Raw genomic sequence first — 16817 nt, forward strand, 5'->3', positions numbered from 1 at the left:
ACAGTTTGAATGGATTTGCTCCTCTAGTTGTTTTTCAACATATTTTCTTGCCTGATTGAAAGTCTTGTTTCGGGCTGCCTTACAGAGACGATGTTTCCTGCCAACGCAGCAAGAAAGTTAACAAAACTAAAGTAAAGTTAATTAAAGAAAACTGTGAGGTTGTACTTGGGCACAGTGGTGCTTTGAGCTAAATGTTAACATCAGCATGCTCATGATGACAATGCAAAAGGTTAATAACTAGCAGGCATAATGTTTTCTGAGACATTTCATTAAAAAATCAAAACTGTAAACCTTATTTTGGCACTAGAGGAAAAACCAGAGGATCACTCAGGTTTTTAAGGATTCATCATCTGAGGACCATGAATGTCTTTAGAGAATTTGGAGCCAATTCATCCAGCAGATGTTGAGATATTTCACTGGGTAAGTGAAAACGTTGATTCAATGGTGGCGCTTGATAAAAGATCAGGGGGTCACCAAAGTCATTGAGATTTATCCTCTGGGAACCGTGAATATTTGCACCAAATTTCATCACAATCCAGCTCACAGTTGTTGAGATATATCAGTCAGGACAAAAGTGGTGGACCGACCGACCGCTGAGCTGCTTCGACCAGCGGATCTGTCGACACATTCAAACAGGATAAACCTATTGTAAGCATCACAAGAAAAGAAGATGAGAAACAAAGCGGTGAGCTCTACAGTCCAGATATCGGTTATTAGTAGTACTTTGAAGATATTAAAATGTGGGACAACGATAAATGACACTTGGTAAAGCAGTAGAGAGGATTTGATGTAAGTACTTAAGTCTCTTTAAGAGGCACAGAGACATTAGCATGAAAGAAAAAAATTATAATTTCCTTGCAGTAGATGATATCACACAGTGTGAAATAAAATAGACTTTGTCTCGTTACAGAGGCGTCAGTCAGCATCACCTCATTTTAACGGGACCGGCGGGAAGAGAGGTGAAAATTGGAGCGAGGTGAGAGTGCTGCTGAAAAAGCTGAAAGTGATGAATTTGATAAAAAAAAATCTGTAAAACTGCGAAACTAAAAACCCCAAATAACACAAGACTAGTTGAGCTCAGAGCGAGGGCTGACTCTGGAAAAACTAATAAATGAATACAGTTCACACCATTCAGCTGGTGAAAGTAAAAGAGATGAAGATGAATGGAGCCTGGTTCACAGAAAGTGTAATTGGCAAAATTTACATGCTTATTATTCTAGATGTGGTGTTTATCCCTGTTTATGTGATTCTAACAGTATCCAGGATGCTGATAGTCTGAGTCAGTGCAGGTTTATTTTTTTTGTTTCCACATCGAGAAAATGTGTCGACTGAGTTACATCAACAGCTGAGAATGAACCTGGTTTGGTTCTGGCTGCTGGACTCTGGACCAGAGTAACAATAAAATGTATCTCCTGCATTTCCAGACTTCAACACTTTCACTTTTATTTCAGCATTCAGATCAATCATTGCATTGTTTATAATTATATTTTTGGTTTTACCGACCAACTATGTCATGATTCGTGTTGTGGACTCACCTGTAAACACACAATGATCAGAAACCTGGATAATGTGTTTACATGCAACTAGAGCCACAATGATTAGTTGATCAACAGAAAATAAGTTGGTGGCAATTTTGATAAAGAATAATCAGTTTTTTAGCAAAAATGGCAAAAATTCACTGGTTCCAACTTCCAAAATATGAATATTATCTGGTTTTCATGCTCTTCTATGATAATAAACTGATTATCTTTGGGTTTTGAACTGTTTTTGGCCAAAACAAGACATTCTGAAGAGTAACCATGGGCCCTGGGAACCTGGGATGAACATTTTTCACAATTTGCTCACATTTTACAAACCACACCAGTAATCGATTAATTGCATTTTGTTGCATTTATCTGCATTTCCAGACTTCAACTCTTTCACTTTTATATTTCAGCATGTAGTTCAATCATCACAGTGTTTATTATCATATTTTTTTGGTTTACTGATCAACCGTGACGTGACTCATGTTGTAGACGCACCTGCAAACAAACAACGATCAGAAACCTGGAGAATGTGTTTACATGAAGTTGCAACAATTAGTCGATAATAATAATAATAATAATAATAATAATAATAATAATAATAATTGTTTAAGCTATTTTTTTTAGCAAAAATTTACTTTTTCCAGCTTCTCAAATGCAAATATTATCTGTTTTCATACTGCTCTATGATAATGAACCCATTATGATACCATTTTGAACTATGCTTGGTCAAAACAAGACATTTTGAAGATCAACTATAGATTCTGGAAACTTAAGTTAGATATTTTTTCTCAATTTACAAACAAAATAATCAATTAATTGGGAAAATAATCTGTAGATTAATTGATAATGAAAAATAATTATTAGTTGCATGTAGGGTTGCAACTAATAATTATTTTCACTATCAGTTAATCTCAGTTTCTACCAGAGTACTCAAGCTTGCAAATCCAAATTTCACAAAACTGAGATAAGTTCTTATCAGGTTTCAGAAACCAGAACATGACGTTTGAACGCACAAAGCATAACTGTATGCAAATAAACACACTCAGTGAACTGTAATAAAAGACCAATATGTCTTCATCACTCAAGAAATTCTGTCATATTTATTCTCATTTATTTATTTACAAAAGGTCAGTTTTTCTGAACATTTCTCTACCGGCTGTCATACACTAAATTGATTCGGCCTGTTGATCCTCGGAGGGATTTCTTGACAATTTAACTTTTTTTTAGTTGAATAGACATTTTTCACAGCAGACATTTTTCACATGTGAAGGCAGGAAAAGTAAAGGTGCAATAAATCACATTTAGTTTTTCAGAATTCATGACTCTGGTATAGAGCATGATGAATTGGCTCCCTCAGATGCTTGAATGGAACTAAAGTGCTGTGAAAACGGTTTATATCCAGAATATACAGAGGAGTCATCAAAGGAGACTCCATGCAGTACATACTGCTGTCGCACTGCACTGTTTATAGTCACATCACATCATTTAGGGACTTTCTGATCTTTACCTTGAGACTTAAATTCAACTTCCTGAGCTCTGAATGAAGATACACCATCCTGCAGATTGATAAGTTGCTGTGATTCTGCTTTAATGAGACACTGTACAACATATTACAGATGAAGTTTATTGTTCACCGTTGTTGCCCAGAGAATCTTTTCTGCAGCAGCTCTGAAAACGTGAGATCAGTTTTATTGGCAGGTATTGTTATAAAACCACCAACACCACCACCTACAGTCTGTAACCAGTCAAACAGAAATCTTCAGCACTATAAAGGCTGTCCTCTGCCGCCCTCTGCTGGTTAAAACACGTTTTGATTTAAAGTAAGTCAGTCTGGTGATATTCTTTATTTTTCTTATTGACAAAAAAATCCCACAAAAACACCAAAACCAACAATGAACTGATCTACTAACAAGTGTTGTGTGCATATCCTGGCTGAGAATAGTCACTAACTAATGCATCATTTCCTCCTTTTTGAGTCATTTTTGCTTAAAACTACATTTTAGGAAATTACTGAGAATTTCTAAAATGAAACTATCAGTCTTCCTCTGATGTTTTTGTATATTAGAGTCCTGACAAGCTTTAAAAGCTAAAACAATCATCTTAATTTCCTTATATATGTATGTATCTATGTATATATATATATATATATTCTTAATTCTTATTCTATATTCTTAATAATATACTACTGAACTTTTGATTTTCAGGGATTTCAGAAGAATTAAATGGCTGATTCTTCATACAAAGGCCACCGTTAAGTCATTTCTTACAAAGAATTTTTCCACACAGCTTCAAGAAACCGGAGACTAATAAATAAAATACATCTTATTGAACATCTTCTTTATAAAGGTCCACAAGGTATTCTACTGTACATATCACTCATTTTGACATTTTCTTTTTTGTTGAGACAAAAAGCACCTGATTTGATTGTCCCACAGCATCACTGTGTGTCACTGTCGTCTGTATCTGAGTCATATTTAACTGAGAAACACTTCTGTTATATTACATTTCCATTGCTGCTGTTCCTTTTTTTGCCAGTCTGTGAGTTTCCATCGACTCCAGTATGTCTGTTATTACATGATCCTCAGTCGGCTGGATGTAGTCCCTCAGTTTGGGTGTTTTTCATTAGCGGGTGCAGTAAATAAGGTCAAACCTCCAGCTTGATGCAGTGAAACAATCTCACTCTTCAGTCTTTGTTGAGGCCTGCAGATAAAAGTACAAACATTAACATAAGTGAACTTATCAGTGGAGCTCGTGCTTCTAAATCACTGCATCTTTCACAACTTAATGACTAAATCCCGTTCAGCTTTGTATGATTTTAGTTTTATCTTTTGAGCGGTTTTATCACCGGACTTACAACACAACGGTGAGGTGCAGGAAGGCTCTGCACACTAACGTGCAGGTATTTAATCAAAAAAGATTTTGGTCATTAAAGCTGCACTAATCAATGTTTTTATGTTGACATTGGATCAAATTGGTGTGTGTGAGTGTGTATGTGTGTGTGTGTGAGACTGAGGCAGAGCTAAAAGTGATTGAATATTAGTCTTATATTCATCAGGAGGCCACAAACACAACACTAAATGATCAATAATGTTGCTCTGTATCTGCCGGATGTGTTAATAGAAACTAACTCGCCATAACAACTTTATTAGGTAAGTAATAACAACATGTCTGTTATTTATCAGTGTAAATAATAACCAAAATACACTTTTCTATCATTATTATTATTATTATTATTTCCAGTTTTCCTTCTTTTATTTAGATTTCTGACTGTTTTCTGTATTGATTTTAGGGCTGCAACTAACAATTATTTTCATTATTGATTAATCTGAAGATTACTTTCTCGATTAATCGTTTAGTCTATGAAATGTTAAAAAATAGTGAAAAAATGGCGTTCGCATTTTCTCAGAGGCCAGTGACATCTTCAACTTGCTTATTTTGTCTAATTAACTGTCTAATATGTAAAGATATTTAATTTACTGTCATATATGACGAGGAAAGACAGCAAATCACCACATTTTTGCTTGAAAAATGACTGAAACTATTAATTGATCATCAAAATAGTTGTTGATTTTTCTGTCAATCAATTAATTAACTAATCACTACAGCTCTAATTGATTTATCCTCAGTTTTATGATATATTGTATGTGAGGAACTTGTACTTGACAGTTGTTCTATCTGATGTGAGAGTTTATTTTGCTCTGATGAAGGTTAAAAACCAAAAGCTGAGAGACTTTTGATTAAATAGCAACATGGACTTCAGTGTATAAAGAGTAAATAACCACAAAGGCTCACGTGAACCCTGACGTTGAAGAGTTATAACGTAAGTGTGAGCTGGTAAACAAAAAAAAAAACAACTCACTTTCTCAGCAGCGGACGCCATCAGAGCGTCCAGCTCCTGAGTCCAGCCGAGGGCGTCGGACAAGGCTTGCACGCCGCTGACCACGTCGCCCAGCTGCACCACGTCATGAGGTCGGCGGCTTCTCCAGGCGAACGGACCCACCAAGTCCCTGTTGATGAGGAGTCGGGGAACAGAGCTGCGTACGGCTCCTGACAGACTGGCGAAGGGCTCCACCTGCAGGACAGAGAGTGAATAAGTTGATGGTTTAATGTGCTGCAGGTGCTACATCAGTTATAGCAACTTAGTGTTTTGTTAAGACTCTTTTCTTTAAACTTTTAATATGTAAAAACTCTCATGAGACCCTGATCCTGCTTGAAACTATCACAATAAACAGATTTAACATGTATTTGATAATATATGGAGAGACTTTGTATGTTTTCCTATTAAAATCTTTTTAAGTCTTCCACAAATAAGTATATTTCATGCAGTAAACAGAACATTTTGCACCAGTAGTACCAGTAACATTTAATTTAACAACATGACCTTGCTGTAATATAATGTTTCAACTCTGAGAGCAGCATGAATGGAACATATCTGAAGTACTGAGTCAGTTTCTATGTTTGTTCTGTTCCAGCCCACCCAGCTCATGTTCTCTCCCAGCCTGACTTTTTGTTTCAGATGGAAATACGTCAGATTAAAAAAGGCCCCTGACGTTGTTTCCTCCTGAGTTTTGGCGCTCACCTCCAGCGAGGTGCCCATGATGATCAGCAGGTCTGCCAGTGGGAAGTCTGTGAGGTATTTGAAGAAGTGAGGCGGGAGCTCCTCCCCAAAAAAGACGATGTCGGGCTTTACTACGCCCGTACAGGTCGGACACTTAGGGACCGTCCCGCTCATCACGTCTGGCTGATGAAACACAGGAAAAACACACAAAATCATTTAAGTCTCCTCGACTAAAACATGTAAAAGAAAAGAATTTGTTTTTCTTCTTGTTCCTTCAGTTGTTTGTAGAGTTTGTTTTCATTCATCTGCTGAAGGAGGAAAGTTTCTCTGAGCTCATCTTGAATCTCAGATTAACACGGGTACCTACGAGCATGATTTTTGACGTCACCACCAGTTTGGAGTAGAGCTGCAACAATTAGTTGCCAACAACTAAATTAATCGCCAACTATTTTGATAATCGATGAATCTTTTTGAGTCGCTTGTTGAGAAAAAAAGTCCAAATTCTCTGGTTCCAGCCTCTCAAATGTGAATATATTCTGGTTTCTTTAGTCCTCTATGACAGTAAACTGAACATCTTCGGGTTTTGGACTGTTGTTCGGGACAAAATAAGACATTTGTGGACGTCAGCTTGGGCTTTGTGAAATGGTGACTGATGTTTTTCACCATTTTCTGACTTTTGATAGACTAAACGATTAATCAAAAGAATGTAATTAATGTAAATGTTGACCAAACGTGCAGATCAAACTCACTCGTAGGTCCTCTCCTTCATATTGTCTCCTGCAAACAGTGCAGGTGGCCGTTGCAAACGTACCATGGGCCTCCACCAGCATCTTAGCGGGAATCCCTGCCACTTGACACAGACGATCACGAGTAAACAAGCATGAAATAATATGAAACAATTCCTTTAATATATCAAAAAGATATAAATACATACATCTTTCCAGCCCGTCGATGTTCTGCGTGTACATCCTGAGAAGCAGACCCTTCTCGTGAAGCAGTCGCACAAAGTAGTGTGTGACATTGGGCTGGTAATTACCCGGATACAGCTCTTTGGCCAGGGCGAAGAAGGGTTCAGGGTTATGATGGAAAAAGCCGATCTCGAATATGGCCTCTGCGTAAGGCAGGTTATACTGCTGCAGGTTGTCATAGAGACCGCTGCCTGGGGACCTGTGAGGGAATAAACACTCATCTGTTGATAGAACCCAGAATACACCTGATATTTACAGATGTGTATTTATAGAAACGCTAGAATATGAAGACAGGAAACCACATCTAACTTTTTTTTTTTTTTTTAACCTGAAATCTGGGATGCCACTGGGAGTGCTGATCCCAGCTCCGGCCATCACTACGACCCTCTTGTACTGCCGCTCTCGGATGTTCTTGGCGATGCTCTCCAGGGTCTGCTGCTCGCCGGCTGCACCTCCGCCACGGGAGAAAAGTCCTCGAGCGCCATCCCACCGGGGAGAGCTTGTTTGTCTGTGAAGATGCATAACAAAACTTCACTGAGATGCACATAAATATGAGATTCAGTGGAAGGATCAGTTTATTACTGAGATGTGAACCACCACGAAACTACAAACTGTTTGAATTTCAGGTGACATCATTGTTTCGGCACCATAAGCAGAGAAACAGCTGTCAATCTGGTACTGTCTCATCTCTTTTTGATATAAGCACATTTTATTTGTTCCACTTGAAATCATTTAAATTGCTCTTATTATCCTGACTTCACTATGTTGCAGCTTGAGGGTGCAGAAGCCAGCATCGCTCTGATTGGACAAAATGGGAAAGACTGTTGTGTCCTAAGAACCACAGTCTTCATCGTCTACCTGGGGTCTGTGGTACACTTCATAAACAAAACATTTATGCACTTGTTGGAGTCACCACATTGTTAAGTGTCTACTTAAGAGCACCTAACATCTGCACATATACAAAATAAATACAGCATCATTGTAGAATAGGAATAATTTACACTCAGTAAGTGCTACATACTGTATATATACACTACACCTGACTGAAAGATATTTCAAAGTTATGCCTTTGTTACTTCTGTCTACTAGTGATCGCTTGTAGTGGTTCAAATGGAAACCTGCATAGCAACCAGTGTCTTAAGGAGCCAGAGCCTGAAATAAAATGACACCCACAGCTGCCTTTAAGTAAAGGATTGTGTCCTTTTTTACAAGGACTGAGTATCATTTACACTGAAAGCACATTAGGATTTGATCTTTTAATTGCCGGTATGAACAGGAAGAACGATTACAGCAAGTAAAACCTTTATTAATATTCATATGGGCACCTGACTGATGTTTGTAGTAAATAGACAAAAACATGCAGTAAGCAGATGGTATGATCGTTTAAAGAAACTATTCAGTTTGGTCCCTTCTGGTTGGAACAGACTGTAGTAATAATCCTTAGACACAACAGGCAGATACTGACATTCCTCGTACTCCTGTTACAAAGGGCTTACAAGTTAGATAAAGCATTCCCCCCTCACTATTTAAAAATATCACTATGTGACTGAATGAATTACTAAAGTCCAATATATCATTTTGCAGGGCTGCACCATTACAGTGGATGGAAAATTCAAGGTGTCATTTGCAGCATTTGCATCCATTGTGTCCAATCTTCATCTGAAAAGTAACTAAAGCTGTCAAATAAATGTAGTGGAGTAGAAAGTACAATATTTCCCTCTGAAATGTAGTGGAGTGGAAGTATAAAGTAGCATCGAATGGAAATACTCAAGTAAAGTACCTCAAAATTGTATTTAAGTACAGTACTTGAATAAAACACTGCCCACATTTTATATCTGGTTTACATATGAGTCTGACCCTGAATGGACATATTTATCTCTGGTGTGTGTGATATGATCCTCATATTCATGTCACATTTGGAGATGCAAACATGACCCTTAACCCAGACAGAACTGGTGAACTGTCAGGATCCTGGTGAAATACCTGGACGGAGCTGCTGCACCTTGAGCTGGACACAAACTCCTTTCACCAAAGCCTATAAAAACACAATGCATGTGTCATATATTATCAATCATAAATACTTCCTGCTATCGATTAATGCCAGCTGAGTCCGTGTACTAACCGTTTGCACACACCGTCCTGCTTGCTCTTGAACTCAAACTGCGATACAAACAAAACCTGACAGGTGACATTAAAGAGGAGCTCACAACAGAAGCCATAACACAGCTGTGACTGCACACTAAGCTACCCGCAGAGTTTCATTACCTGATTCCTACTTTCCACAAGCAGTTTCCTATACGCAAACACGACATATTAACGCGTTTAGTCCTTATAGGGTCAAATATATAGGGAAACTAATGACAGTCTGCTGAAATGTGTGTTGTTGTAGTCCTTTGACCTCCTTATGACGCGCCACAGTACCGTAGTGTACAATAAAAAGGTAGCTACACAAAACAGCTCAACCGTTAGCTACATCACCTTTTGTTTAATTAGCCGTCGTTTATTAATGATGAACAACCCACTGGATAACATCTATTAAGTGTTTAACTGTCAATAAACCAACTTCACATCACATTTTGAACGAGCATGAGCTAAATGGTGCTGAAATGTTATTGTAGTTATTTGACCTCCGTATGACGCGCCAGAGTACCGTAATGTACAATAAAAGGTAGCTATACAAAACAACTCAACCGTTAGCTACATCACTTTTTGTTCAATTATCCATCGTTTCTTAATGATGAACAACCCACTGAATAATATATATTACGTGTTTTACTGTTAATAAACCAACTTTACATCACATTAAGAGCGAATATTAGCTAAACGGTGCTGAAATCTTTGCTGTGTTAGACCTCCTTATGAGGCGCCAGACTACCGTATACCGTAATGTCTGATATAGCCTAACAATAGCTACACAACACAGCTCGGCCGTTAGCTACATAATCTTGCCGCCTATTTTGTTTAATTGCATTTTCATTGTTTAATGATTAACAACCCACGGGTCAATATGTATAACGTATAAAACTGTCAATAAATGAACTTTAGATCATATTTTTGAGCGAACATCAGCTAACCGGTAACCGTTGGAAACGCCTACTTCATGTCCCATAATTCTTTGCGTCAACCCCACAACACGACAGGCTACTTGACGTTAGCAGAAAATTCAACAACACTCATCAGTCCCCAATAAATTTAACTTTTAACTTGTCGCTACCATGAAAGATGTCACCGGGTACCTCAAACAGCAGCAGAGCAACAGCTCAACGCCGGAGATGGCGTCGGAGTGGCACACGCTGGAGGAACTGCACAACAAAAGGTAAAAAAATCTTCTGTTCGTCTGCCGTGCTAGCGCTAAACGAGCTAAGGTAAGCTAGCTCGTTCAATGGAAATGCACGCTGAGTCATGTACGGCACTAGCGTTAGCTCAGGTTTAGCAAGTGTCTTATTTAAAATCAAAGCAGAAACGTGACGACTTATATTATATGCTGAGCAAATAGTCTGACCCTGGTTGTAGCTTTCAGCAAAATACCAGAAATTTCGTCTTGCGGATGACAAAGTTCATCAGACTGAAGTTTTACTAGCTGTTGTGTAGCTTCTAGCAGAGTTCATCATAGTCATTGTACAACTGCAAATAAAATCTGTGCTTTCCCACTGTTTTGTTTCAACACGGCAATATGATTGAAAATCATGACACTTAAATGTGTCATGTAAAAGTTTGCCCTCTAAAATATAAATGAATGTCCATCAAATATAGTCAATGTTAACTTGTCTTGACGAACAGCCCAATAACATTAAAGGACGGGTTCACAAATTGTCAAGTCTGTCATAAAACAACAGTCAGGAGCTCAAATGAGCATTGAAACATGTTTTTCTTGCTGTAATCATTCCTCCTGTTCATACTGACCATTAGAAGATCCCTTCATAATGCACTTACTATGTAAGTGATGGGGGACTAAATCCTCAGTCCTCCATCTGTGCAAAAATGTATTTAAAAGTTAATATGAAACTAATATGAAGCTTCATCCCAGAGGAAAAACCTCTTTCATATGGACACCTGACTGTTGTTTAAATACACACACTTGAAAAACTGTGAAGCTGTCCTTTAACACCTTTTGTAATAAACGGTGCATTTAAAACATATACTTCCCCTTTGGACCTTTCCATGTTTTGTCCCACAACATTGAAAGACTGTGTATGCAACTAGGGTTTCCTAAATGTTCATATACACCTAAACCATCATTGATCACTCACTAAACATCAGTATCACTCCCTATGTTTGTTTTCATGCTGTAGTTTTTGTCAGTAAGCTGTAGTGAAACAACATGATGAGCTGGTGACTGACACTGTGTGTTTTTTTTATTGACAGATTGTGGCATCAGTTGACTCTGAAGCTGACAGACTTTGTTAAAGACCCTTGCTTCAAAACAGGAGATGGCCTCATACAGGTAACTGCACCACAGTCACACGTTATGCTGTAATACTTTGAATGAGTGTAGAGGATGCACAATGATGTCTGTTGCCAGAATTTCATATCATGTAGTGTGATATACGATCACTAATGAAGCTATTGATTTCTCATTTGTATATAACTCTCAAGGGAAATTAATTACGTCATTGCGCTTCAGTTTCTTCCATTGAGGACTGAACCACTCTGTTTAATCCAGTTATATGAGCCACACCATTCATATTGCAGCAGCATTTAGCAAACCATCAGGAACAGAACAAAACCCAAACACTTGTTAAAGTCGCAGTAGAGAAACGGTTTCTAATGAGATGAACATTTAATGTTTTAACTTTGTCTGTTTGTATTTTCTTCTTCCAGCTCTATGAAAATTTCCTCAGTGACTTTGAACACAGGTGAGCTAGAAATTGTAACATCTGCTAATTCAGTATTTGTGGTTTTTGCTTATTCAGCTGCTAATTCATTGTTTTTGATCCCTCAACAGAATCAATCCATTGTCCCTCATGGAGATCATTCTGTATGTTGCCAGACAGATGACAGGTAAGGACACCTTGATGCAATAGGGAATATTTCTCTGCAGAATATGTGTATTTTGGGGTTTTAAGACAATAGTTTTTGTTTCCAGATCCTAAAGATGCCATCGTTTTTCTGGAGAAGACCAAGGAAAAAGTAAGTTTATTGAAACATCACAGGTTTTGAAATGTAACTGATGCATTTTACAATCAGATTTTAACGAGTCTCTGTCTGATTCAGGTGAAAAGCAGCGAAGAAGCCGTCATTCTCTGCAAGACATCTATCGGCAGCCTTAAACTGGAGATCAATGATCTTCCTGCTACAAAGGTAAGAGCTCCTAAAATCTCTGCCGCCTCCCTTTTTTTTTTTTTTTACATTCGCTGACGCAAAACAAGTCTTACACCTCATTCAGATAATCACACGTTACGGCACATGCTGAACGTCAAGCTGCTTGTTATGATCACACATGATTCGTTAAAGCAGAGCGTCAAAAACCAACAGCTGTGCAACAAAACAACAGGAGTGTGTTTTATCTCCTTTTTTCTTACTGAGATCATTTTTCAAAGGATAGAAAAGTCAGATTGGTTCGTCCCTAATAAAAACATTACTAGAACATGTTAAGTACTGCTGACCTGCCAGATGATGTCATCTTTAAGCAGCCTAAGTTATCCTGAAAACAATATATGATGTTTCTGGCTGAACCAGTTACCAACCAAAACATCCAGTCAGAACAAATATGATCCGCCGCTTTACGCCCTGATCAGCTCTGATCGCCTTGTTGTCTTCTTCACTTCCAGAAAATAATTGAAGAGGTCGAGGAAATGTTGAATAACTTGCCCGGAGTGACGTCGGTCCATGGCAGATTTTACGACCTCTCCAGCAAATATTATCGCATCATCGGGAACCACGCCTCCTACTACAAGGACGCTCTGCGCTACCTCGGATGTGTGGACATCAAAGACCTTCCAGGTGAGTGATGATGGAGCCACAGGGAGTCTTCTGTATTAACAGCGGAGAGATTAATGTTATTGTTGTTTTTTCACAGAGACAGAGAAGCAGGAGAGGGCGTTCACACTGGGACTGGCTGGACTCTTAGGAGAAGGAGTTTACAACTTCGGAGAGCTGGTGGGTTTTTTCACTCAACGCGGCGTTCTGTTCGTGTGGTTAGCCTTTCACCTGAAGTTTAGCATGCTAACCAGCGTGTCTGCCGTTTTGTCGTTGCAGCTGATGCATCCTGTGCTGGAGTCGCTGAGGAACACAGACAAACAGTGGCTCATTGACACACTATACGCCTTCAACGGAGGCAATGTGGAGAAATTCCAGGGCTTCAAGTCAGCCTGGGGCCAACAGGTGATTCACTTTCATACAACTGTTCAACGTAGACTGAGACGATAGAGGTTAAATCACCTCTGAGCAGCATGTAAGGACTAAAAAGATGCTGCTCCGGTGAGGTGAAGTCTACCAGTTTAACCATCTGGCCGTTTGTTAGAACTGGTGAAACAACATGAGTGTTAATTCATGTATTTAGCAGTTTATCATTTAGAATAAAAAGAGTTTTCTGGCTCTTTCTGTTTCACTTTTGTTTCACGATTTTTACGTTCTGCTTTCTTTAAAATTGTTTGTTTAACTGTGAGATGATCCTACTGTAGAGTAGTTTACTGGATATCTGTGACCAGGTAGCAGAATACATCTTTAAAGCTCTTTAATGATGAATGAAGAACATTTTATCCACCTACTGATAGTTTGTTTTAGGATATAAAAGACAGAATAAAAACACCGTCCACACAGCCTGTATACAGAGTGTTGCAGTGACACGTCCTCCTGACAAAGGGTCTTTGTATTTTGTAACATTAAGTAGAAATGTCGACACTCAGCAGCTGAGGTGTTTTGTATCCTGCGTCCAGAAGCAGAATCATTTTATCTGGAGTTTGACAGAAAGATTTTCACTCGTTCATGTGGATCAACTTTAATTATTAACTGTCTGATTCATGTTTCCTCTCTTGATCCTAGCCGGACCTCGCAGCACATGAAGCCAAACTGATGCAGAAGATCCAGCTGCTCTGCGTGATGGAGGTGAGATTCCAGTTGTGTTTTAGCTCTGATCTGTGACTTTTTCTTTTTCCATTTACATTCTCAGAGATGTGAAGAATGAGCCACAATTTGCATCAAAACTCGGATTCCTTCAAGTTATAACTCAGTCAGATCTAAACACACAGCTGTCTTAGATTCTGAGTGACTAATATATCTCCTAAACATTCATAAATCATAAAGAAAACACACTTCAGAACTTTCCTGAGAATTGTCACATTTTTAACTTCAGTATCAAAGTAATGTATCATGAGTACAATGCTAATAGGTAATAACACAGGGCTCAAGTTGTTCCCACAGCCGACTCACTGAATCCACAGAGTTGTCTGAGGGGGGACCACCAGTGTCAGACTTTGTAAACCCACTTCAGGCCTCATCAGACCAGCATTAAAAACTGTGAAATCTCAGAGCAGAATAAACTTGATTTGAATGGAGTCACTAATGCAGGAGGAGTCGATACGTGCAGAGTTTTTGTGTAGATTTCATCTTTGGTAAACTTCGACAGGCAAATTAGCTCTGTTGACCAATCACAAACCATCTTCACAGTCTGAGCCTTTAAGGAAGAGAAAGAACGAGATGATGAACAAAGGAGGAAGTTGTCGTATCAGCTGTGTTGCTCCAGTCAGCTTTTACTTATCACCTGATACAAATATCACGATTAATTATCGCATTTACCTCGGTAACGATTAATCAAATGATACCTCATTAAATACACCTGAGCACCAGATTCTCAGTCCTCACAGTGGAACTCTTATGATATATTACTGAATGATATTTATTTACCATATTCACTATTTTAGGTATTTGTTTGCTAAAACGGAAAATATGAAGTGAAATGTATATATTATATATAATATAATTCATATTATTTTAACAACACTTTTATGACTTTATCATCATCCAATCAGCTGGATCTTTTACAGTATAGAGTGACGTTATTTTAACTTACACTGTATGAAGGAAAACATGTATTAAACGTATCAATATGACTAACATAAGGTCGGTTAGACAGTCATAATTTGTTGCCCAAACCTGAGCAGTTGATACAAATATCATCATCTCTTAAATGAACTGCGTTAATCTAACATCTGGTTAGCAGCTGTTAGCTTGTCACCAAGTTTACAACACCGCCACTTATTTCACCAGAACGCACAAATCTCTTAAAAGCGTTCTGAGATAATTGTAGAGTGACACAGACGAGCAGGAGATGAGTGTCGACGTGAAGGTTTAAACTCTGTCTCCTTCCTCCTCCAGATGACTTTCACTCGTCCTGCCAACCACAGGCAGCTGACCTTCACTGAGATCGGCCAGAGCGCCAAAATCCCCGTTAATGAGGTCAGTTGGATGATGAGAGTATTTCATCAAATGTCATTAAATCCTTCGACTGCGATGAGCATGATCGACTTTTTATTACCAGAAAGAATAATGTTGTTTTTCTGTTGTAACTTCCTGTTTTTAACACCTGGATGGAGGTGATCTTGAAGTAGTTTAACATTTTAATTGTGAATTAGTAAATATTAGTGAGGAAACCTGTGAGGTGAACCGATGGACTGTAGTAATTTCTGATGTTGTGTGACGGTGGTTTCTGCATGATTTTCCCTGCAGGTGGAGCTTCTGGTGATGAAGGCTCTGTCTGTGGGCCTCATCAAAGGCAACATTGACGAGGTGGACCAGAAGGTGCAGATGACCTGGGTGCAGCCCAGAGTGCTGGACCTGCAGCAGGTTAGTTCACACCACAACAGAAGAGATTAATAAGTAAAACAGAAGAGAATTTATTCACGTTACAAGCAGTTTATTGTGCATCAAGTTTCAATCTTCAACATGTTTCCTGCTCTGTTGCGTTTCATGTCTCTTACCTGCTGGTCTGACGCTCACCTGTTGGTCTCTGTTTCAGATCAAAGGCATGAAGGAGCGGTTGGACTTCTGGTGCGGTGACGTTAAGAACATGGCCATGCTGGTGGAGCAGCAGGCCCACGACATCCTCACCTAAACGGTTTCCCTCTTCAGTCCACAGAGGGACGCCTCACTTCCTTCCCCGCACACAGCGACTCCTGTTTGTTTTTTGTTTTGTTTTTTTTTTTCTTTCTATCGGATGTTCATTCTTTCATTACTGTCACTGTTTATTACCAATCTGTAAATTACACTGTGGTATTTTACAAATAAACAAATTGGTTGAAACGTTATCCTCACAATATGGACTGAGAATATTGTCTAAAACATTAATAAACATGTCCAAATATCAGCCATGCCAGTTATTATCTGTATATGTATCGTTTCCTTTTCTTTCTTTGAATGTGCATCCAGGTCAAAGTTTCCATTTTTGTTTTTTAATTCCTTAGCTGAATATTAAAGGATAGTTTCTAAATTTTTCATGTCTTAAAACAATATTTAGGTGCATAAATGAAAATCGAAATAGGTTTTTCTTGCTGTAATCAATGTAAGTGATGGGGGACAAAATCCACAGTCCTCCTTCTGTGCATTAAATGTATTTAAAAGTTTATCTGAAGCTAATATGAAGCTTCAGCGTCCAAATGAGTCAAATCAAGTAGATATCTTTCAACGTTACAGTCTTTTTAGTGCCAAAGTCCCTCTTTTTGTTACTATACTTCCACCTGCAGCTCAACAGGGAAACACTGTCCGAGGAAACACAAAGAGGGAATTATTCTAAAAAAAAATACATTGGAAGATATCCACCTGATTTAA

At 38.5% G+C, this 16817-nt stretch overlaps 2 protein-coding genes across 2 annotated transcripts; one reads left to right on the forward strand and one right to left on the reverse strand.

Annotated features, from left to right (window-relative positions):
* Nucleotides 1-3846: 3846 nt before the first annotated feature.
* On the reverse strand, nucleotides 3847-10034 carry sirt3 (sirtuin 3). The gene is made up of 9 exons (XM_042414097.1): nucleotides 9318-10034; nucleotides 9175-9230; nucleotides 9036-9087; nucleotides 7381-7560; nucleotides 7019-7251; nucleotides 6834-6934; nucleotides 6106-6267; nucleotides 5386-5598; nucleotides 3847-4226 (listed from the first exon to the last, which is right to left on the reverse strand). The coding sequence occupies exons 1-9, from the start codon at nucleotides 9362-9364 to the stop codon at nucleotides 4203-4205; spliced, it is 1068 nt and encodes a 355-aa protein (XP_042270031.1). The 5' UTR covers nucleotides 9365-10034; the 3' UTR covers nucleotides 3847-4202.
* A 143-nt stretch (nucleotides 10035-10177) lies between these two features.
* psmd13 (proteasome 26S subunit, non-ATPase 13) lies at nucleotides 10178-16356 on the forward strand. Its single transcript, XM_042414085.1, has 13 exons — nucleotides 10178-10368; nucleotides 11418-11496; nucleotides 11874-11908; nucleotides 11998-12053; nucleotides 12139-12182; nucleotides 12267-12353; nucleotides 12824-12995; nucleotides 13072-13151; nucleotides 13251-13376; nucleotides 14037-14099; nucleotides 15369-15449; nucleotides 15720-15836; nucleotides 16009-16356. Exons 1-13 carry the CDS (start codon nucleotides 10268-10270, stop codon nucleotides 16102-16104), a joined length of 1137 nt encoding a protein of 378 aa, XP_042270019.1. The 5' UTR covers nucleotides 10178-10267; the 3' UTR covers nucleotides 16105-16356.
* The last annotated feature ends 461 nt before the right edge of the window (nucleotides 16357-16817 follow it).

The sequence above is a fragment of the Thunnus maccoyii genome, chromosome 1, assembly GCF_910596095.1.
Source record: "Thunnus maccoyii chromosome 1, fThuMac1.1, whole genome shotgun sequence".
NCBI classification, from domain to species: Eukaryota; Metazoa; Chordata; class Actinopteri; order Scombriformes; family Scombridae; genus Thunnus; species Thunnus maccoyii.

Excerpts from the sequence above, each read along its gene's own strand:
- psmd13 (XM_042414085.1), top strand. The coding sequence starts at position 10,268 with ATGAAAGATGTCACCGGGTACCTCAAACAGCAGCAGAGCAACAGCTCA. Across the intron at positions 11,497-11,873 it reads CAGGAGATGGCCTCATACAG|CTCTATGAAAATTTCCTCAG; the intron begins GTAACTGCACCA and ends TTCTTCTTCCAG. Across the intron at positions 12,183-12,266 it reads TGGAGAAGACCAAGGAAAAA|GTGAAAAGCAGCGAAGAAGC; the intron begins GTAAGTTTATTG and ends TGTCTGATTCAG.
- sirt3 (XM_042414097.1), bottom strand. The coding sequence starts at position 9,364 with ATGTCGTGTTTGCGTATAGGAAACTGCTTGTGGAAAGTAGGAATCAG. Across the intron at positions 6,935-7,018 it reads CATCGACGGGCTGGAAAGAT|TGGCAGGGATTCCCGCTAAG; the intron begins GTATGTATTTAT and ends GTCTGTGTCAAG. Across the intron at positions 6,268-6,833 it reads ATGAAGGAGAGGACCTACGA|CCAGACGTGATGAGCGGGAC; the intron begins GTGAGTTTGATC and ends GTGTTTCATCAG.